At 43.7% G+C, this 22,711-nt stretch overlaps 1 protein-coding gene across 2 annotated transcripts in view; it reads right to left on the bottom strand.

Moving 5' to 3' along the window:
• The window catches only part of mindy2 (MINDY lysine 48 deubiquitinase 2), a 65,854-nt gene extending 52,472 nt beyond the window's left edge, over positions 1-13,382 (bottom strand). Inside the window, exons 1-2 of one of the 2 annotated variants that reach the window (XM_034190101.1) lie at positions 12,428-13,382; positions 2,565-2,622 (exon numbers count right to left, since the gene is read on the bottom strand). In XM_034190101.1, the coding sequence (XP_034045992.1) occupies positions 2,565-2,622; positions 12,428-13,270 (901 nt within the window). In that variant the 5' untranslated portion in view covers positions 13,271-13,382. The remainder of the gene's footprint in view (positions 1-2,564; positions 2,623-12,427) is intronic. The other variant, XM_034190109.1, reaches the window with a different exon arrangement.
• Positions 13,383-22,711: the final 9,329 nt, after the last annotated feature.

The raw sequence follows: 22,711 nt of genomic DNA, 5'->3' as shown, positions 1-22,711 counted from the left end.
AGTAAGCGTTGTTAATGCGTGCGCATCAGCTGTTTTTAGCGAGGACCCACATGGAGCGGCAGAGTTTTAAATGAAAAAAAAAAAAAAACGTAAAAATTTCTTAGTAAAAAGCTCCGTGCAAGTGTGCTCCCATCACGGCGCTTTGAGAGACAACAACTATTCTCAACTCAGAGCTGCGCTGCAGAAAACAGATGAAAAGCTCGCAGCATGAAACGCTTCTTTGGCGAAGCAGGCAGTTCCGTTGAACCCCGACCTCCGCCTCTCATGGGCTGCCGCAATCAACCCACAATATAAACACAATGTATTGAGAGGTTGACAGCACGCTGCTGTAAAGGAGTATAGGGTGTCTAGTATCACAGCAGTTTTATGATTACAAGTATAAGTACATACGGGATCGGGCCGATACCCGATATTGGTATCGGGATCGGTGCATCCCTATTCTTTCTTTTGTAAAGTTGTACTGTTTGATTTCCTCTTTTCTGTTTCTCCAGCTTTGTAAAACTGCAAAAATCTTGTAACTGTTAGAATGGCATAAGCAGAGGGTCACCCCTTTCAGTCTTGTCTGCTTGAGGTTTCTTCCTCAATATCGTCAGAGGGAGTTTTTCCTTACCACTGTTGCATGTGTGCATGCTCTGGGGGCTGGTAAAGTTAGACCTTACTTGTGTGAAGCGCCTTGAGGCAGCTTTGATGTGACCTGGTGCTATATAAATGAAATAAATTGAAATGGAATTGATAAAGTCCTAGAGAATTTTCTCAGAAGCTAAATTGTTACCAAAAACAAAATTTATCCATTACTCGGTGCTACGGAACCACTCAAACTGAAGAACAGATTCCAGCATTAAATTCTTGATGACCCCTAAAGGTTCCATTTCTTCAAATTAAAGATTTTCTTGAAAACAACCAGTAATGCTATTGTTGACTTTTGACTCAGATGAAAGCATCCCTCACAAAAAGTAACCAAATCAACTTTAACACAAAGAAACTTTAATTATCGTGTGTTTCCCCTTTTATCTGTAGTTCATCAAAGGGGGGGAGGTTAACTAGTTCTGGTGGTTCAATAAGTGTGTTATTATGACTTTATTTAACACATGCACTTCTAATTTTGACAACCTCTGCGCAGGCAAAATCTCAGGCCGCCCCTGTGATCTTGGGCGCCCCCTGAGGAGTGACAGACCCCAGGTTGGGAACCAGGGACAGCTCATGCATAAACTTAATGCATGCAAATATCGCAGTTGAATAACAATCACTCAACTTATGCTGATATAACACAAAAAGGGAAATGTTTTTGGACGATAAGAAAAGTTTGACCTCAAAATCAAGAATGTCCAGAAATCTGTTCGTGGACGCTTTAGAATGGACTTCAGGAGACAAGCCATGTCACGCCACTTGTCAGGAGACAAGTAATCAGATACTCCACTCCGATATCACAGAGCTAATCTATGTCTGAACTGTGCACAGAGAAAAGAGAGATAAACAGCGTTTCCTTTAAAACAGCAAAGGACAAGCTCATGGGGGACCCCACTAAACTGATCTCTTCCTGTGTTAGCTGTGGAATCTGACCTTACACCGACAACTGCTCCTGAGGGGAAGTGAACCATATAAGTATGTTTACTAGCCAGGAGAAACTGTCACTGAAGTTGGGACGTCTGTAAAAGTAGATGGCGTATTATTGGAAATTATTATTACAACTGGGTGGTTTTGAAGCAGATAATTGGATGGCGTTCTGCATTTAAGTCATGTGTGATTCAAGCAGAACTGCCGGGAACTCGACCTTGTGACGTTCGTTTGTGAGACGCTGAGGACCGCGCCTGGGTTTGACACATCGAGCCCGTGAAGCAGGGAGGGGTGAGGACACATGCTGTCAGCACACACGAAAGGTAATTAAGTGTTTAAGTACTTGTTGATAGTAACTTGGTGTTTTGTTACACAGTGTACTGGAATTGTAAAGAGAATTGCATAGTTTGCTTCTCACTGCTGTGGCGTGAAGGATAAGTGATCCTCCACTTGTTGTGAGAGGCTGCTCATTTGCATAAAGTAAAAAAAAAAAGGACACTGACCTGAGTGTGTTGCTGGCAGCGTGTGTTTATTGGAAGATATAGTTGTATCTGTTGATTTACCTCACCGTCTCTTTGCTTCACAGAGAATCAGTTTGTCGTGTCCACCTGGGGGGTGTTTGGCGGTGGTAGGAAGTCCAGGAGCGCCGGCTTTAATCCTTGCGGGCGCTGGAGAGCGAGCCGCGGATCACTCCACCAGAGGGACGTTGTTTTTTTTATGTTTTTACACTTTTAAACACAGGTGTATAATAAATAGTTTTTGTTTGGAACCGTTTTCTGGTTATTTTTAGCGCTGGGTCCTGTCTGACGCAGGTTCGCTCCTCAATCCGCGTCGACACATAACAGATTCTGCTTGATTACAAGCCTTTTACTTACTCTCAAGAGTGAAGAGTTCTGGTATGACTGTCATTCATGACATCATATTACTGAATGTCTTGCACTTTGCACTCCGTACATTTTTGTTTCTACCTCCTCATTAGAAGTCCTGTGGTGAACCCTGCAAACACTCACCAAGATATTCCATCAGTTGCTCTGCCGTTATAATTTCCATCATAGGCGGCATCTTAACCTGCAACACAAAGCATGTGGACACTTGTCATTGCATCAGTTATTTAATAGCACAAGTAAAACCAAACCAGTGGCTGTTGTCATCCATGTGGGACAGTGCAGAGGACGACAACCTGTAAAATACGTCATAACCGTTGTCAGCCTTCAACACCTACCAGCAAGCTGAAATAAATTGAACTTTAATCCTAAAATTACAGGGGGAAAAAAACAAAGCAAAGAAAAAACATTTTACATGTCTGGACAGTTACTTTGTGAGAAATTCAAAGATAAAGACAGAGGGTGAGCTAAACAATGTGCCCACATGACTTATTGGTGAGTAATTCAATGCCATATACTGTATTATGATTAGTACTCATTCCTACTTTAACTTACAAACTCTATTTTCATTCATGCATACTGTGCAAGCAAATTGCAATTGTTTTATTTGCAACAACACACAGCAGTATGAAGTAATTTTTGTTACTTTCAACCAATATACGAGGTCTGTTAAAAAAGTATCATGTGTGCTTGCATGAGCCAACCATGAACCTTTGTGCACGTGCGTGAACTTTTTCACGCCTGTCGATTGCGTCATTCCCTGGTAAGCAGCCTTTGTGACGGAACAGACGGAACGACAGCGCCGCATCAAATTTTGCCAGAAACTGGGCAACAGCCAGGTGGAAACCATTCGGATGATTCAGACGGCTTTCGGTGACGATGCTATGGGCATCACACAGATTAAGGAGCAGTACAACCGGTTTAAAGACGTCCGCACAACGGTGGAGAGCGAGCCACGCTCCGGTTGGCCATCAACATGCTGAAATGACCAGATCATTTCCAAAGTGAACACTGTGGTGATGCAGGACCATCGTGTGACTATCCGAGAAATTGCGGAAGAGGTGGACATCAGCACTTTTTCGGCACATTCCACTGTGACAGAAGATTTGGCCATGAAAAGAGTGGTTGTGAAATTCATGCTGCTGCTGACGGCGGCGCGAAAGTGCCTCCGTGTTGGAAGTCTCACAGGACATGCTGTGACATGCCCACCTCTTCCACAATTTCTCGGATAGTCACACGACTGAAAAGTCACCGAAAGCCGTCTGAAACATCCGAATGGTTTCCATCTGGCTGTCGCCCAGTTTCTGGCAAAATTTGATGCGGCGCTGCGCCAGTCGTTCCGTCTTTTTCCTTGAAATGAAAATCCGCCGAGCGCACTACACATGTCCCACACAAAGGCTGCTGACCAGAAAATGATCCAATCGACAAGCATGAAAAAGTTCACGCATGCGCATAAAGGTTCAAGGTTTGCTCATGCAAGCACACGTGATTCAAATCCATCAGGTTTTTGCAAAAAATAAAAAGGTCCAGTACTTTTCTAACAGACCACGTATATTTCAATTATATTGTGCAAAATATGTCTGTACCTACATTTAACAGGTACACAGTATATGGTTGAGATTTAGGGCTGCATAGATAATCGCATTGCAATTGTAATGGTGATGTGGGCCTGTGTGATCAACCATTGTCGTCGTCATCATGGCAATCCCTCCGTAGTGAGGAAGATGGCCTTTTGGTACATTCACAGATGGGATGGGAGGCAGAGATGACTCAACAGACCCAGTCTTGTTGCACACTGTTTCTTACAAAGGCTGCACATGGTTTCTGAGGGAAACTTCTGCAGGTCAGGATCTTGTCCTCTCTCCTTCCTCTTTCAATTCTTCTCATCTGTGTTGTTTGTCCGCATTTTTTCCAAAGACTTCCACTCCTGTGGATCATATGTTCTTCCCAGGTCTTCCAGTTATTAGAGCAGATCTTGGGGTTGTGCTTCAGAAGGTCCTTGTGGTTTTCTTCTGCCCTACTCTGGAACATTTTCCTTCGATCAGCTGGGTATAGAAGATCTTCTTGGGAAGTCAGCCATCATCCATCCTGAAGACATGACCAACCCACCGAAACTGGTTCTTGGTAATAACAGTCTATGCTCTGGAGCTTGGCTTCAGCCGGGACACTGATGTTGTTACAGTAGTTTTACCACCTAATGTGGAGGATACTCTTCAGGCAGTGCTGGTGAATCACTTGAGGACCTTCAGGTGGCAGCAGTAGGTGGTCCAGGTCTCAGATCTGTACAGCAGGGTTGGCATGATGACGGCAGTCTATACAAGGATTTTTGTCTCATGTCAAAGGGCTCTGTTGTTGAAAACATGGGTGCAAAGCAGTCTGAAGGCAGTTCCTGCACACTTGAGTTGAGGTTGGATATCATCATCAATGTCAACGTGTGATGAGACATGGCTGCCCAGGTCTGGAAAGTGGGCCACATTCTCCTGGACCTGTCCATACAGTTTCACAGCAGGAAGTTTGGATTGACCATGTTGGGTGGAGACAGATACAGGATCTGTGTCTTCTTCAGGTTGATGTGAAGACCAAGCTTAGTGCAGGCTTCATTGAAGGGTTCAAGAATTTTCTGAAGACCTTCTTCTGTAAAGGATGACACATTGCTATTGTCATCATACTGGAAGTCCAGGAGTGAAGTGGTGGTCATTTTCTTCTTGGTGCTCAGTCATCTCAGGTTGAAGAGCTTTCCATCTGTTCTGTACACTATGTCAATTAATGGTGGCACCTTGTCCTTGATCAGGTAGAAGATTGTTACTACAAAGATGAAGAGCATAAGGGCAATGATGCTTCCCTGCTTTATTCCTGATTGAACAAAGAAGGCTTCAGTTTTTGTGCCATTTATGAGAATTGTGGCAGACATGTCTGTGGAGAAGTCTCAGTGGCAATTCATGCAAGAACCGTTCCTGTGGTAGACAGCAAAGAGATTCCGCGACGGTTTCTGCAGTCAGACTTGTCTCCTTTCCACTTGTAGATGGTGACAATCATTAACACTTTCAGGTCTGCTTGTATTTCTTCTTGAGCCCAGATTTTGATGAAGAGTTGGTGTAGTTAGTGTTGGAGAAAGGGACCTCCTTCTTTAAAGACCTCAACAGGAATATAGTTTTCACCGGGTTCTTTCTTGATTTTTATGGCTTTAAGGGGGATGAGAATTTTGAGTTCTTCAATGATATCTTGTCTTGGTAAAGAGCTGAGCACTTCCTCCTGCTCAACAATTGGGTTGGTGTTCATGAAGTCTTCAAAGTGTTCTTTCCATCAAGCACTGATATCATCTTTGGTCTGCAGTAGGCTCAGACCACCCTTGCTTCGAACAGGTGACTGCCCTTGGGAGGAGGGGCCGTAGATTGCTTTGGTGGCATTGATAAAGCCTCTGCTGTCATTTTTGTCAGCGAGGGCTTGGGTTTCAGCAGCCTTGTTGATCCACCACTGATTTTTGTTTTTACAATATGTGGACCCATTTTGTTTTCTGTTTTTCTCTCTCGCTCTCATTTAAAATAAATAATTCTTTTGTAGTTGTAATTCTTTTTCTTACTTGGTCATTTTTCAAGTTCCTGTTCTGAATCAGCATAAGAAAACTTTGCAGAGTTGCTCTGCTTTGCTGGAGTCCAGACTTTTGTGTTTTGCTTTTGGTGAATGAGTGTTTGAGGACTTGGTCATTCTTATCAAACCAGTCCTGGTGCTTCATCTTCTGTTGTCCGAGTGTTTCTTGGCAGGCTGCTTATGGTTGTCTTAAACTCCTCCCAATGTTTAGGAGCCGGTGTACTTTGTGGAGAGTACTTTCATCAGGTGCTGCTGAAACTCGGCTTTTGCTTCTTTGACCTTTGGATAGTTTTGCAGTGTCCAGGTCTCCTCTTGGGGTGGATGTTCAGCTGGATCCTGGAGCAGATCAGACAATGATCTGTCCAACAGTCATCTGCACCAGTCATTGCCTTGGTGGACAGGACATCTTTCTGGTCACGCTTTCAGATGATGAAGTTGAGCAGGTGCCAATGCTTCATGTGAGGGTGGTGCAAGGAGACTTTGAACTTTTCCATTTGCCTGAAGATGGTGCTGTAATGACAAGATTGTATTTGGCATACTTCCTGAGAAGCAGGGTGCCATTGACATTGCACATGGCCACTACATTTCTCCCGATGGTTCTGTTCTAGACCTGATGGTCCCCACCACACTTCACACCAACAGGCAATCCCCAACTTGTTCCGTTACCCAGGTGTCACGAAGCAGACAAGGGGATGGATTTTAATACCTTCTTATGTGATTATACAACCCCTGGCAAAAATTATGGAATCACCGGCCTCGGAGGATGTTCATTCAGTTGTTTAATTTTGTAGAAAAAAAGCAGATCACAGACATGACACAAAACTAAAGTTATTTCAAATGGCAACTTTCTGGCTTTAAGAAACACTATAAGAAATCAAGAAAAAAATATTATGGCAGTCAGTAACGGTTACTTTTTTAGACCAAGCAGAGGAAAAAAAATATGGAATCACTCAATTCTGAGGAAAAAATTATGGAATCACCCTGTAAATTTTCATCCTCAAAACTAACACCTGCATCAAATCAGATCTGCTCGTTGACATTGACCCTGTGCCATGACATTGACCCTACGTGTCTTCTTGCAAGGAATGTTTTCGCAGTTTTTGCTCTATGGCAAGATGCATTATCATCTTGAAAAATGATTTCATCATCCCCAAACATCCTTTCAATTGTCCAAAATATCAACATGCCATAATAACTCTGAAAAGTTACTTTATTACTTACTGCATACAGTTACATTGTACAGTTATTGTACAGTTACTACATTCAGCTACTTCATTAGCAGCTGCCGACAACTTGTTGGCAGCTGCTAATGAAGTAACTGTATAAAGTAAGTAAAAAGTAACTTTTTAAAGGAACTGTGCCAACACTGGCCACTGTGGTCTGTGTGCTCTCCATCAATAAAATAGAAATATTTTATTTTATATATTTTATTATATATATTTTCCTTCTTCGGATGTTATAAACTTTTGATAACTGCTTGGTGAAGAAAGACAATTACCTCAATGTGGAATTTACTGTCTTTTGAGCAATTACACAATAACAAAATTCCAATTCCAATGAAGTTGGGACATTAATGTAAAAGGTAAATAAAAACAGAATACGATTTGCAAATCCTCTTCAACCTATATTTAATTGAATACACCACAAAGACAAGATATTTAATGTTCAAACTGACAGACTTTTTGTTTTTGTGCAAATATTTGCTTATTTTGAAATGGATGCCTACAACACATTTCAAAAAAGCTGGGACAGGGGCAACAAAAGACTGGGAAAGTTGATGAATGCTCAGGGGCAACAAAAGACTGGGAAAGCTGATGAATGCTCGAAGAACACCTGTTTGGAACATTCCACAGGTGAACAGGTTAATTGGAAACAACAGAGTGTCATGATTGGGTATAAAAGGAGCACCCCCAAAAGGCTCAGCCGTTCACAAGCAAAGATGGAGCAAGGATCACCACTTTGTGAACAACTGCAAAAACTGAAAAAAATAGTTCAACAGTTTAACAACGTTTCTCAACGTTCAATTGCAAGAAATTTAGGGATTCCATCATCTACAGTCCATAATATAATCAGAAGATTCAGAGAATCTGGAGAACTTTCTACACGTAAGCGGCAAGGCCGAAAACCAACATTGAATGCCCGTGACCTTCAATCCCTCAAGCAACACTGCATTAAAAACCAACATCATTGTGTAAAGGATCTTACCGCGTGGGCTCAGGAACACGTCAGAAAAACATTGTCAGTTAACACAGTTCGTCGCTACATCTACAAGTGCAAGTTAAAACTCTAACATGCAAAGTGAAAGCCATACATCAACAACATCCAGAAATGCCACCACCTTCTTTGGGCCTGAGCTCATTTGAAATTGACAGACTCAAAGTGGAAAAGTGTGCAGTGGTCTGATGAGTCCACGTTTCAAATTGTTTTTAGAAATCATGGACGTTGTGTCCTCCAGACAAAAGAGGAAAAAGACCATCCAGACTGTTACCAGCACAAAGTTCAAAAGCCAGCATTTGTGATGGTATAGGGGTGTGTTAGTGCCCACGGCATGTGCAAGTTATACATCTGTGATAGCACCATCAATGCTGAAAGGTACATCCAGGTTTTGAAGCAACCCTTGATGCCATCCAAGCAATGTCTTTTTCAGGAACATCCCTGCTTATTTCAATAAGACAATGCCAAGCCACATTCTGCTTCGGTTAAAAAATCCTTGTGCTATTAAATGTGGCACTTTCTCAAATGTTTGATTCAGGTCACACCCTACTATTATACACCCAACTCCTATTTAGTCTTCCGAAAGTTACAGACCCAACTCCTCATTACTTTGTTGGGAAGTGCTAGGCAAAAGTGGTAGAATACCATCTTTATGGAGGCAAGTAAGTAGGTCCTACCTACAAAATTTTGCCTGGGAGGAAAAGGATTTTAAATGTGGTGCTTTCACAAATGTTTGATTCAGGTCGTGACAGAGCCTCCTCCTTCCCCCAGTGCGTCGGATGAAATAAATAAACAATGGCTTTGCAAATATCAGTGGCAGAACAGGCGTCTCACAAACTTACATCAACAGCAGTGAGAGTCACCTCAACTCAGAACACCCCTCTCCGCCGTAGCAAACTGGTTCACATACACACAGCTGCTTCACAGAGGAGTTTTCCTGGATCGAAAAACTCTGCGGCCGTTATCGCGATTAGTTGGTGGAGTCCAAATCTCTACCATCAGCCAAAATTATACAGTGTACTGGATAAACCGCCTAAACCGCGCAGGCCTACTAAGGGGCCTTTAAAGAGCAACTCAGGAGCCATAGCTCACAGAGCAAGAATAGATATGGGCTACATCCGAATATGAATATTAGCATACTATATAGTAGGCAAAAAGCAATACTCAGTATGCATTTACTAGTAGTCAAATGGTACCAGATGATCTGCTACCTCCACAGTGTGCAAAACAGACTACACAACACTATCTCATGACGCAGCCGGAGGCTGGTAACTGAAGAAGAAAAACTTCCTGATAAAATTCAAAGAAGATAATGGACATACATGAAAATAGCAGCAGCATCTGAGGGGTTGTGGTACTATACAACTACATATCAGAAACCATGTATAGTTGCATACATAGGTGTAGACCACTATCATCTTAGTACTCTCTGCTTCCCTGTTGATGAACTCATACCTAGGTGCGGTTATTTACCGCTGACTGATTCTGCTCTCTCTCTCTGTCCGGGGCAGTGGTGAGACCTCCTGCAAATGAGGGCTACACACCCCAGGGCGCTGGATTGACCACAAGATGCTCTAGCTGTAGCTGATGTAGCAGCCCGTGGACCACCTTGCTGAGCGTGACCTCTCTGGACTACTGCAGTCTGCTTTAGGAATGCAGTCTTCCATAAAGACAGCTTTTACTAAAGTGAAACTGATGATGGATGAACACTGGCCCTGCACCCCAGGCCCTGCCTGTGGCACCAATGACTGCGTGCTCACCTCAATAATGCCCTTTGTTTTTGATGCTATTATGTTTTTCGTTTCGTGTTTCTTCAGCTTTGTAAAACTTTGTAAAAACCTTGGAATTTTTAGAATGCCCTAAGCAGTGGGTCACCCCTCTGACTGGTCTGCTTGAGGTTTCTACCTCAATATCATCAGAGGGAATTTTTCCTTACAACTGTCACCTGTGTGCTTGCTGGGGGAGGGGGGGTTGGTAAGGTTAGACCTTACTCATGTGAAGTGCCTTGAGGCAGCTTTGTTGTGATTTGGCACTGTATATGTAAAATAAATTGAACTATATTGAATTTAAAAAGTCTGCTGTTCCAAAATAGAAATTATTGCTCATGTGCATGTGTGTCATCCGTAAATATGTGGGTTGAAGGACAGGTAAGATGCTGGCGGTGTAGTATATCCAAATTGTGTACCTATTACTCACTTGCTTATTTCTCATACACAATACAATAATAGCTTAGTAGTATGTACTAACAGATGTGAAGTGCATACTAAGTATTCGGTCGCAGGAATGGACTTCCTTGTCATAGACTGAGAAAGTCTACAATAAGTTGCTTCAGGTCTAAATATGATTTATTGCTAGACAGCTTCTAAATACAGAAACTGTGTATTTAGAAGTGGACAATTCAAAATAGGCCATTGCTATTGATATGATACTGTAAGCAAACTGCAAATTCCTATTAGTACAGCATTCATTCTAAATTAATCTACCCAACGTTGGGGTTCATGCACAACCCCAGTCCTATAACCTTAACAGTTGGTTATTGGATGTTGTATGACCCCGGCAGTTTGGATGTTGTATGAAGTAGAGAAACAGAGTATCAACAACCCCTTCATTTAAAATACAAGCAGCAGTGGCCTTGGAAGCAGAGGCATGGGAAAATGATAGAAACTGACAAGCTCATTTCAAGCTGCATGAAACTTCAAACACACATACACTGAAAAGGCAAAAGCAGCACCTCCTCCTAACATCTATAAAATAAAATTAATCATTGCATCAATGATGCAATGATTTAGCATGTCTTTTTCCTGGTAGCATGTCTTTTTCCTGGTAGCATGTCTTTTTCCTGGTTCTCTCCCTCAGCCCTAACCAGTCCCAAAAAATTGATCAAGCCCATACCTTGGTCTTGGTCATGATTGTAAATTTGTGTGAGGACCCCATTGGAAAGATGTTCATAGTGACAATTTGAGATACTGTGTACTATACAGTGTGCACATAATTGGCTATCTTGAATAAATATATTCATTCATTCACACATGCTCCACCTGACAAGGTATACCGTATATTAAAAAAAGCTAAACAAATTTGCTTTCTCTGTTGATCCCGTTAATTAAAGTTAACCAACATTTAATAACAGCACAGTGGCTTAGTGGTTACTACTGTTGCCTCACAGCAAGAAGGTCATGGAATCGATTCCCACCTGTGGCCTTTCTGTGTGGAGTTTGCATGTTCTCCCCATGTCTGCGTGGATTTCCTCCCACATTTAAAGACATGCAGGTTAGGTGAATTGGAAACTTTATAACTGTCCAGGTCTCCCTTGCAAAATCAAATCAAATCAAATCAATTTTATTTATATAGCGCCAAATCACAACAAACAGTTGCCCCAAGGCACTTTATATTGCAAGGCAAAGCCATACAATAATTACGGAAAAACCCCAACGGTCAAAACGACCCCCTGTGAGCAAGCACTTGGCGACAGTGGGAAGGAAAAACTCCCTTTTAACAGGAAGAAACCTCCAGCAGAACCAGGCTCAGGGAGGGGCAGTCTTCTGCTGGGACTGGTTGGGGCTGAGGGGAGATGGTCAGGAAAAAGACATGCTGTGGAGGGAAGCAGAGATCAATCACTAATGATTAAATGCAGAGTGGTGCATACAGAGCAAAAAGAGAAAGAAACACTCAGTGCATCATGGGAACCCCCCAGCAGTCTAAGTCTATAGCAGCATAACTAAGGGATGGTTCAGGGTCAACTGATCCAGCCCTAACTATAAGCTTTAGCAAAAAGGAAAGTTTTAAGCCTAATCTTAAAAGTAGAGAGGGTGTCTGTCTCCCTGATCCGAATTGGGAGCTGGTTCCAGAGGAGAGGAGCCTGAAAGCTGAAGGGAAAAGAGATCTCGATCTCAATGGGACCAACCTGGTTAAATAAAGGTTAAATTAAAAAATAAAATAATCAGTTTATACGTACTTACTATGCACCCTTTAAAACTGGAGACTTACAAGATGATAGTATTTATTGTTTTTGAGTAATTGTTGACAAACTGGGGGAATGGACTCAATTTATGGATCTATTCACTCGCTCACTGTATTTTACAGGGTCACTTACAGCTTTTGCCCAAGCCCAGCCATATGCAAATACAAAAGATAACTTTAAAATCATTTTGCCCCAATGATCTGAGGCACTTTTTTCCTTTTTTTACCTTCCATGCCAGAAGAAGCACATTCATAATTGCCAGCAGCGGGCACGGGCCGTTCTCGTTCTGGGTGATGATCGGCGTGTTCTCCTCCCTCCACTTGATCCATTTGATATGATATATGGACTGACCGGCGGAACGGTCCTTTGCGCACGAAGTCTTTGTGCCGTCAGGCCCGTAGTCCGCCTGTAAGGCCAGTCCTCTGTCCTCCAGCCCCTCGCTGTTCAGGTCGGAGCTGGGGCAGGAGTTCAGGTTGGAAAAGGACTCCAGTGAATCAATGCTCCGGGACTCTCCGCCGAGGCTGGGATCGGGGTCACTCCCACTCACCGGTCCCTCGGATAAGGTTTGATCTCCGGACGGCCCCACTTTGACGCTCGCTGTCACATCCGGACTCAGATGAGTCGGGTTTTGAAGTTCAGTCGGTTCCCTGTCCGCACAACCCAATAGCTCCCCGTCCGGACCGGAAGCCCGGGCGGGAGATGAGGAGGGAGCGTCGGTTTTGTTGTTGACTAACTTTGAGGCACCACCCTCATTATCTCCCGCAGCCAGAAGCGAATCATGACCCATCCCGTTATTGATCCGATCCACGGAGCTCACCTCAGCGTCCTTGTTCCGATCCGGCGGGATTTCGCTGACTTGTGTCCCGTCAGACTTTCCAGCGCTGGAAATGACATCAGCAGCGCTAACATTCGCCGTGCTGTTATTACAACTAACGTTCCCCAAAGTGCTGAGATGAGCCTCACTCTTCTTGCATTTGTCGGCGGTTCCGACATTCCCCACGTCTCCGCCGACAGGAGCACAAACGGAGCTTCCTTCTGTCCCTCCGAGCGCATTTGCATTTTTCTCCATTGCGGTTTACAGTCTGTCGACGGATTTTTAGCTAAAATGCAGCAGCAGCTTCTGTCTCAAAGACGCCATGACAACTCTGCCAGTGACGTCATCAGAATCACGCCAAGCAAGGGGGCGCTGTTGCAAACCCAAGCGGTGATGCGTTTGCGGCGCCTCGTATTCTACACGGGCTGAAACGTCTCGTCAACCTGAGTATTCTGCACTGACTTCATAAAAATGTTATAGTAAATAATAAATAAATATCATAAAAATTTCACTATGACTTCATTTGTTAAATGAAATAAATATGGCAAGCTATTTTGCTTATCAATATGAGCTTCAGCTTACACAGCATTGTCAGATCCCCAGAAGTTAAACAGAGTTTGTCCTTGTTAGTTCTTGGAGGGCAGACCGCTTGGGAAGACCAGGTGATGTGTGTCTCTCCTTGTACAACTAGTGTTACATCAAGAAGGGCATCCAGAGTAAGATGTGTAATTGAAATTTACCAAACACTCCTGAACCCCGGAGATGTACAGTTCATGATGTTGCGATGGTTCACTTGGTTGTGTACCTATAACAACCAATAAATGAAAAATCACATGAGAGAAGAGGTGTCCCAAACTTGGTTTCTGTGTTTATCTGCAGTTTTACCTTCCAAATAAACATAATACTAAGTAGTAGAGTAGGTAGCAGTGGATATGCAAATATGTAGACCTGGGTTTGAATCCCACTTATGTTACCTGTCTGTGTTCTTGGACAACACACTTTTCTGCACTGTCTCAGTACACCCAGTTGTACAGTGCATCTAGAAAGTATTCACAGTGCTTCACTTTTTCAACATTTTGTTCTGTTACAGCCTTATTTGAAAATGGAGTAAATAAATGTTTTCCCTCAAAATTCTACTTACAACACCCCATAATAACAATATGAAAATAGTGTTTGTTTGGCTTTGCTGGATTTTTTTTTTAATTTTCAAAAAAATAAAAAAAACTAAGAAATCACATGTACATAAGTATTCACACCCTTTACTCAATACTTTGTTGATGCACCTTTGGCAGCAATTACAGCCTCTGTGCTTCTTGAAGATGATGCTCAAACTTGCCGCACCTGTCTTTGGGCAGTTTTGCCTATGCCTCTTTGGAGCACCTGTCAAGCTCCAGCAGGTTGGACAGGGAGCATTTGTGCACAGCTGTTTTCAGATCTCTCCAGAGTTGTATAATCAGATTTAGGTCTGGGCTCTGGCTGGGTCACTCAAAGACATTCACAGAATTATCCTGAAGCCACTTCTTTGATATCTTGGCTGTGTGCTTAAGGTCCCTGTCCTGCTGAAAGATGAACTGGCACCTCAGTCTGAGGTCAAGAGCGCTCTGAAGCAGGTTTTCATCCAGGACGTCTCTGGACCTTGCTGCTGCATTCATGTTTCCCTCAATCCTGACTAGTCTTCCAGTTCCTGTTGCTGAAAAACATCCCCACAGCATGATACTGCCACCACTATGCTTCACTGTAGGGATGATTCCTGGTTTCCGCCAAACATGACACCTGGCATTCACTCCAAAGAGTTCAAACTTTGTCTCATCAGACCAGAGAATTTTGTTTCTCATGGTCTGAGAGTCCTTCAGGTGCCTTATGGCAAACTCCAGGCGGGCTGTCATGTGCCTTTTACTAAGGAGTGCCTTCTGTGTGACCACTCTACCATATAGGTCTGATTGGTGGATTGCTACAGAGATGGTTGTCCTTCTGGAACGTTCTCCTCTCTCCACAGAGGAATGCTGGAGCACTGACAGAGTTACCATTGGGTTCTTGGTCACCTCCCTGACTAAGGCCCTTTTCCCTTAGCAGAAGGTCTGAACATATCACACCCATTTTGGCATCTTTTCACTGGCTCCCTGTCTCTGTGAGAGCAGATTTTAAGGTTTTGTTATTGACTTATAAGGTTGTTCATGGACTGGCACCATCTTATCTGGCTGATCTGGTGGAACTCTACGTGCCGACCCGGGCTTTGCGGTCGCAGGATGCGGGACTTCTCTGTGTTCCCAGGGTGAAGAAGAAGTCAGCAGGTCAAAGAGCCTTTTCGTATCGTGCACCCACCCTGTAGAACAGTCTTCCTGCGACCGTGAGGCAGTCTGAGTCTGTGGACATTTTTAAGTCAAGACTCAAAACCTATTTTTATTCTCTTTCTTAAGGATAGTTTTTATTTTTATTTGTTTTATTCTTTTACTTCTGTTTTTATTTATGTATTTGAATTTTTTATTCATTTTTAATTATTTATTCAATTTTATGTTGACTTGTTTTATGTAAGGCGCCTTGAGACGGCTTTTGCTGTGATTTGGCGCATTATAAGCTAATTAAATTAAAATAAATCAAATCCCCGATTGCTCAGTTAAGACGGGTGTCCAGCTCTAGGAAGAGTGCTGGTGGATGTGTACCTCTTCCATTTATGTAAAATAAAAGCCACTGTGCTCATTGGGACATTCAAAGTTGCACAACTGATTTGTGCCTTGAGACAATCCTGTCTCAAGGGTCTACAAACATTTTCTTTGACTTCATGCTTGGTTTGTGGTCTGACATACACTGTCAACTGTCAGACCTTATATGTATACAGGTGTGTTTCTTTCCAAATCACGTCCAATCAACTGAATTCACCCCAGGTGGACTCCAATTAAGCTGTAGAAACATCACAAGGATGATCAGTGGAAACAGGGTGCACCTGAGCTCAATTTTGAGCTTCATGGAAAAGGGTGTGAATACTTGTGATTTCTTAGTTTATTTTATTTGTAATAATGCAGAAAAAAAAACCCCACTTTTTTTTTTTGCATTGTCATTATGGGGTGTTACGTGTCGAATTTTGAGGGAAATATGTATTCCATCCATTTTGGAATAAGGCTGTAACATAACATGTGAAAAAAGTGAAGCATTGTGAATACTTTCCGGATGCACTGTAAATGGCTGAGGAAATAACCTGCTTCATGATCGGAGGAGTCAAAGACTCTGTTCTGCTTCAGGCCATTGAATCCGGAGGTAGTAGGTACCAGTGTCTCTGATCGAATGGTCCTGTTGTGAAAGTGACGTGACACGGACCCACAACAGGGGGCGTTAATGAACGGACAATGGATAAGCCAAAAGTAACAATTTAATGTTGTGAATCGCACAACGACGTACAGACAATAACAATATGGTGGACTGTCAATCATACACCAGGTGACGTGTGGGCAGGCTCGACGATAGAAGACGCCTGGCGAGAGAAGAGCCGGATCCCCACACAGCTTCCACCACCAACGGAGCTGAAGAACACCGGAGCCGCCAAGCCCTGCGCCCCAGGTGGCCGCTGTCTTCAGCAGTCAGACCCGGTACTGCTGGCAGAAAACAGAGACAGTCCTGATAAGTGTGAGTTCGCACACTCAGTAATCCCACAGTCAGTGTTCAGTAAAGGAGGGAGAACCTCCACCTCCAATCACACACTCGTGCAGCTCCTGTTTAAACCACTTATCTGGTTTGGGGTGTGAGGCGAAGCCGTCGCTGTCACACCAAACGCCAATCCCACAGATAAGGCAGAACACCACAGGATAACGGCTGCAAAAGAAGTTCAGATTATCACTCAACGGTTTGAGTCAACAGAGAAATTACCTGAATGGTAGCTGATTTCTCGGCGGGGAGGTGGAGTTGCAGTCCGGCCTTTATGGTGGTGGTGATGAGTAGTGGATGAGTGACAGCTGGTACGGATGATGAGTGACAGCTGTCACTCCTGGTTGCTCCGACGCCCTCTCGTGCTTGAAGCCCGCACTTCAAGCAGGGCGCCATCTTGTGGTGGTGGGCCAGCAGTACCTCCTCGTCAGCGGCCCACACAACAGGTCCCCCCTAAAAATCAGTCCCTACTACCCGAGCTTTAAGACTTACTCTCTTTCCAAAATTGGAAATTGTGGCATTTTTTAAAATTTTTTAAATTTTTTTTTAGGTTTTAAAAAGTATGATTTGCAAGCGTGAAAGTTGATTACATCAACACTGATATGTGATATGTGAGATGTTAAACTACAAGGTAAAATGGTGTCTGTGCTGCCCCAACTACCACCACCATCAGTCTGTAAGAAACTCTCCACATGGTTACAATGTATAGCTGTTTAGTCCTTTATGATGTTAGTATCCTTCTCTGTGGCAGCACCCCGACTCTGGAACAATCTTCCTTGGTCTGTCAGGTCCTCAGAGTTTGTAGGACAGTTTAAATCTAGACTGAAGACTCACCTTTTCTTCCTGGCTTTCAACATTAGCTAAGTGGTGTATGCTTTGGTTTGCTATTTTGTACTGTATTTTTAGATTTGTTATTCCTTTCCCCTTGTAAATATTTTACAGTTATTGTAATGCTGCTATTGTGAAGCACTTTGGTCAATTGCAGTTGTTTTTAAATGTGCTATATAAATAAAGTTAAACTGAATTTAATTAAATTGAGTATTCTAACCAAGCAGGGGCAGGTCTGGGATTTTGTAAAGGGGGTAGCGGTGGTGGATTTGTGAATGAGTGGAGTTCTGAACAAATCTGGCTCCCCTAGGGGGTCTGGGGGCATACCCACCAGAAAATCTGGGATTTTTAGGTGCCATTTCCTGCATTTTGGTACATATTTCACCACAAAATACAACCACAAAGCAAAGATACTTTATAACCTGTTTATTAATTTGAACTTCTATTGTACAGTCTTTAATGTGATGCTATGACATTATCCTGACAAGTAACAGTGAACATTGTCTGTGGCTAAAAAAGTGAACACCCTTGCTTCATAACACTGTGACACGTCTTATGGCCCAGTCACACGGCACTTAATGAAGGGCAACGAAGCCCAAATGAAGCTTGAAATCTGGACTTTCATTGACTTTCGTTGGCATCATTTAACCTTCGCGCAGCTTCATTCCTGCAGCTGGCGCTTCATCAGGATTTTTAAAGTGTTGAAAATTTTAAACGAATGCGGTAGAAAACCTCAGTTCGTCCGTATTTTGTTTTGTTGTAATTCTTGACGGTTTTTTATCATTTGCTTAGTTTTTGTAACATTAGTGTTTAGTTTGACTTCGTTCAACCAGCTGAATGTTTTCACACAGTACAGAAGCCGGTTTGTGGGTGCTTTTGCGCAGCTCCTTCGTGGTGGTGCTGGTGTGTGGTGTGGGGCTTCTGGCGCTGAGTATGATGTGGCGAGTGCTGCTGCGGTTATGTCGTGGTATTGCACGATACTGGTGCAATGGTTCGTGCACGCAATGGTGTCTTCTGAGCAGGAACACAGTGCAGCTGCTTGCACTGTGTTCCGTGGGATGAACTGCACCACATCGCGCTGATAATGTGGAGGAAAATAAAATAAAAACCAGCTGTATAATTAGTGAATATCACTGGGTTGATATAAATAATACATAATGCAACGCAACACAGAAGCCCGCGGTTAAATAACCCTGGTTAAATTAAAAGAGAAAAATGCCACAGGATTCAAACCCACACACTCTGATTACCAGATGGAAACTTTACCATTGCACTACAATCACTGTCTTGTAACAGGAACGTGAAATGGCTGAAATCAACAAGTAGATAAACGTTTTCTAAAAAAGAAAAAAGCGCTGTGATAACTGACCAAATAGCGTTTGGTACAGCGTATTTCTGCTGATATTTGACTGCAAGTGGCATATTTGTGGCACTGTTGGCTTGTCCTGTGGCACGCCGCTCACAGCTCTTGTGACCCGACACACATGTCCTGTCAGACGTGACATTCAGATCGCCTGCTGCGTGTCCAAATGGACTGACAGTCTGTTTCTCCAGCCCGTCACAAAAGCAACATATGTTTTTATGTATTTCCACACAAGCACACACACACGTGTGTCCATCAAAACACGGGACGTGTGCTGCAGCTGTGATGTCCAGGACCGGAGATGTCTCAACAGCTGTGGGCAGCCAGCCACGCCCCCTGTCCTGTCAGCACACAGACCAAGATGTCACTCTGTGATCAGATGGGTTATGCTTCGCCTGCGGGGGGTGGGGGGTGGGGTGAACCACATGCACAGATGTGTTGGGAGGGGGCGGGAGGAGTGCGCAAAGCACACACACACATGTTGTGGGGAAGCCGACACTGTGACTCGCCACATGTGCACTCAGCAACTTCACAGTTGTGGGGCACTTAGACATATTTCACATCCACTTCCACAGTGATTGTCTGCTCACTGTTGTCATGTTAATAGTGTGAATGGCCACACGTTTTCTAAATGCCATGTGAGCGGTGTTAGATGTTTGTGCATGTCAGTTGGAATTTGGCCGACACCTGCCGCAAGAGGGTTCAATGGGCTCTCACAGTGCATACTCTGTCTTTTAGCCACTAGTGTGCGCAAATAGTTGTAGCAACAGGTGTATGAGGCGTTAGAAGCAGCTACGATTCTACACATTTTGCATACGATTCCTGCTTTATGCGCATTTTATGCACAAATTGACCAAATTCGCATTATGTATGAAGGGGCCCTAAAGTGCGTATCACTACTGAATAAAATGTCAGATGAGCCGACCATTCTAAACATAGGGAATTTAGCCCAATTTCACCTGCTGATGACAAACACTCAGAAACCTGAACCTCTCAGAAAACTGGACTTTGATGACATCACATCATGTAGAGCAGCGCCCCCTCGGGGCCCTCTATTGAAATAAATGGGGAAAAAATGTATTTTTTTACAGTGTGAAATCAGTGTTTTTGTGTACTTTACCATACCATACCATACCAAACACACCTTAAAACAGCCAGCACTGACACAAGGTGCTATACACCACAAACATAAGACAAATTATAAAATACAATAAAATAAAAATAAAAAGAACCACTAAAATGCGATTTAAAACATTTATCAACTAAGCCTCGTTTGTGTCAAAAGCCAAGGAAAAAAAGACAAGTTTTAATCAAACTTTAAAAATGAACAGTCAGGGTGCCTACTTTGTCAGTGAATGCACCAACATGGTTAAATTGCATGTTTTGCAAGGATGCAGTAAAATGACTAGTGTTGTTTATTAGGTGGGCAGATTTTCCAACAATAATATTTTGAGGAGGAAAGTGAGACTTTTTTTAGGTACTTCTCATAGAGTGTTGTGTGGGCCGCTGAAGAGGAGGTACTGCTGGCCCACCACCACAAGATGGCGCCCTGCTTGAAGTGCGGGCTTCAAGCACGAGAGGGCGTCGGAGCGACCAGGAGTGACAGCTGTCACTCATCATCCGTACCAGCTGTCACTCATCCACTACTCATCACCACCACCATAAAGGCCGGACTGCAACTCCACCTCCCCGCTGAGAAATCAGCTACCATTCAGGTAATTTCTCTGCTACACTTAACGCTGACTAATAGTCTGAACTTCTTTGCAGCCGTTTTCCTGTGGTGTTGCCTCATCTGTGGGATTGGCGTTTGGTGTGATCAGCGACGGCTTCGCTTCACACCCCAACCAGATAAGTGATTAGACAGGAGCTGCACGAGTGTGTGATTGGAGGTGGAGGTTCTCCCTCCTAATTGTATACAGACTGTGGGATTATTGAGTGTGCGAACTCACACTCATCAGGACTGTCTCTGTTCTCTGCCAGTAGTACCGGGTCTGACTGCTGAAGACAGCGGCCACCTGGGGCGCAGGGCTTGGCGGCTCCGGTGTTCTTCAGCTCCGTTGGTGGTGGAAGCTGTGTGGGATCCGGCTCTTCTCTCGCCAGGCGTCTTCTATCGTCGAGCCTGCCCACACGTCACCTGGTGTATGATTGACAGTCACCATATTGTTATTGTCTGTACATCGTTGTGCGATTCACAACATTAAATTGTTACTTTTGGCTTATCCATTGTCCGTTCATTAACACCCCCTGTTGTGGGTCCGTGTCACGACACTTTCACAACATAGAGATTACAGAAATTAAGGTCAGCACAGCATGAGAATGGTCTTCAAAACATGGATCTAGAGTCCTTGATAGAGGTCACTGATCTCTACACTACGTATAGTGTATAGTTTAATTGAATTTAATTAGCTTATAATGCGCCAAATCACAGCAAAAGCTGTCTCAAGGCGCCTTACATAAAACAAGTGTTATGTGTCGGACGCAGCCCGGAGAACCAACCAGCGTTTGAAGGACCCAGTATAAAATAAGCAGAGCACGGTACAAAGGATAACAGAGTTTAATAAACATAATAGTGATGTGATAAATATAACAAAAGAGTGCGCGGTCTGGCGTGGTGGATTACGGTGCGCTTCCAGCAGCACTAACGGTCCGGAGCCAGAACCAGTTCGGACCCAAGGACCCCGCCGACACCCCCCAGGTGGCCGCGACAAACCGAGTCTGTGAATGAAGAAATCATCATGTGAGTCCACACTCCACACACAGAGAGACCGCTCAAAGGTGTACAAACAGCAAACACTTCCTGGCTTAATTACTAATCAGCTTCCCACCCTGCAGGCATGGAACACCCTGTTCACAAACTCACTGCAGTGGAAGCTGATTAAAACGACTAACATAACAGCTCAATATAATAAGGTGTGAGGGACACCACATTTACTGACTGTACAAATGTTAGTCACAAAACCTAACGTACCTCAGGAAGTGTGCTGACGAGCGTGAGACCTCACCCTCTCCTCTTTCACAGACCATGCATCAAATCTGGACGTTCTCTGCATCCACTGATGATGAGATGGCTCTCGAGACGACGATCTCACCCGTCTGGTCACAAGGTCGAGTCTCTGGCAAATACACACTGTGTACTCCAGACTTAAATGCCACCATGTTCCAATCCGTGTAGATGCACCACAGCTGTGAGTCCTGACGAGCCGCACCTGATCAGCCTCAGGTGATCAGGGTGAGGTCCTGGTAACTCAGCCACACAGCCACTCAGTCCCAAATGCGCACCACCTGGAAGGAAAACCAAAAGACAGAAACAGAAGACCAACAAAAGCCAGCCAGGCACGCCAGCCACAACAACAAGTCAACATAAAATTGAATAAATAATTAAAAATGAAAAAAAAAATTCAAATACATAAATAAAAACAGAAGTAAAAGAATAAAACTAATAAAAATAAAAACTATCCATAAGAAAGAGAATAAAAATAGGTTTTGAGTCTTGACTTAAAAATGTCCACAGACTCAGACTGCCTCACGGTCGCAGCAAGACTGTTCCACAGGGTGGGTGCACGATACGAAAAGACTCTTTGACCTGCTGACTTCTTCTTTACCCTGGGAACACAGAGAAGTCCCGCATCCTGCGACTGCAAAACCCGGGCCGGCACATAGAGTTCCACCAGATCAGCCAAATAAGATGGCGCCAGTCCATGAACAACCTTATAAGTCAATAGCAAAACCTTAAAATCTGCTCTCACAGAGACAGGGAGCCAGTGCAAAGATGCCAAAATGGGTGTGATATGTTCAGACCTTCTGCTACATGTCAGAAGTCTGGCGGCAGCATTCTGAACCAGCTGAAGACCCCTAATGCTGGACTGTGG

The sequence above is a fragment of the Thalassophryne amazonica genome, chromosome 2 (genome assembly GCF_902500255.1).
Source record: "Thalassophryne amazonica chromosome 2, fThaAma1.1, whole genome shotgun sequence".
Lineage (NCBI taxonomy): Eukaryota > Metazoa > Chordata > Actinopteri > Batrachoidiformes > Batrachoididae > Thalassophryne > Thalassophryne amazonica.
Note: the sequence above shows the minus strand (reverse complement) of the source record. Positions and strands in the feature narration are given on the sequence as shown.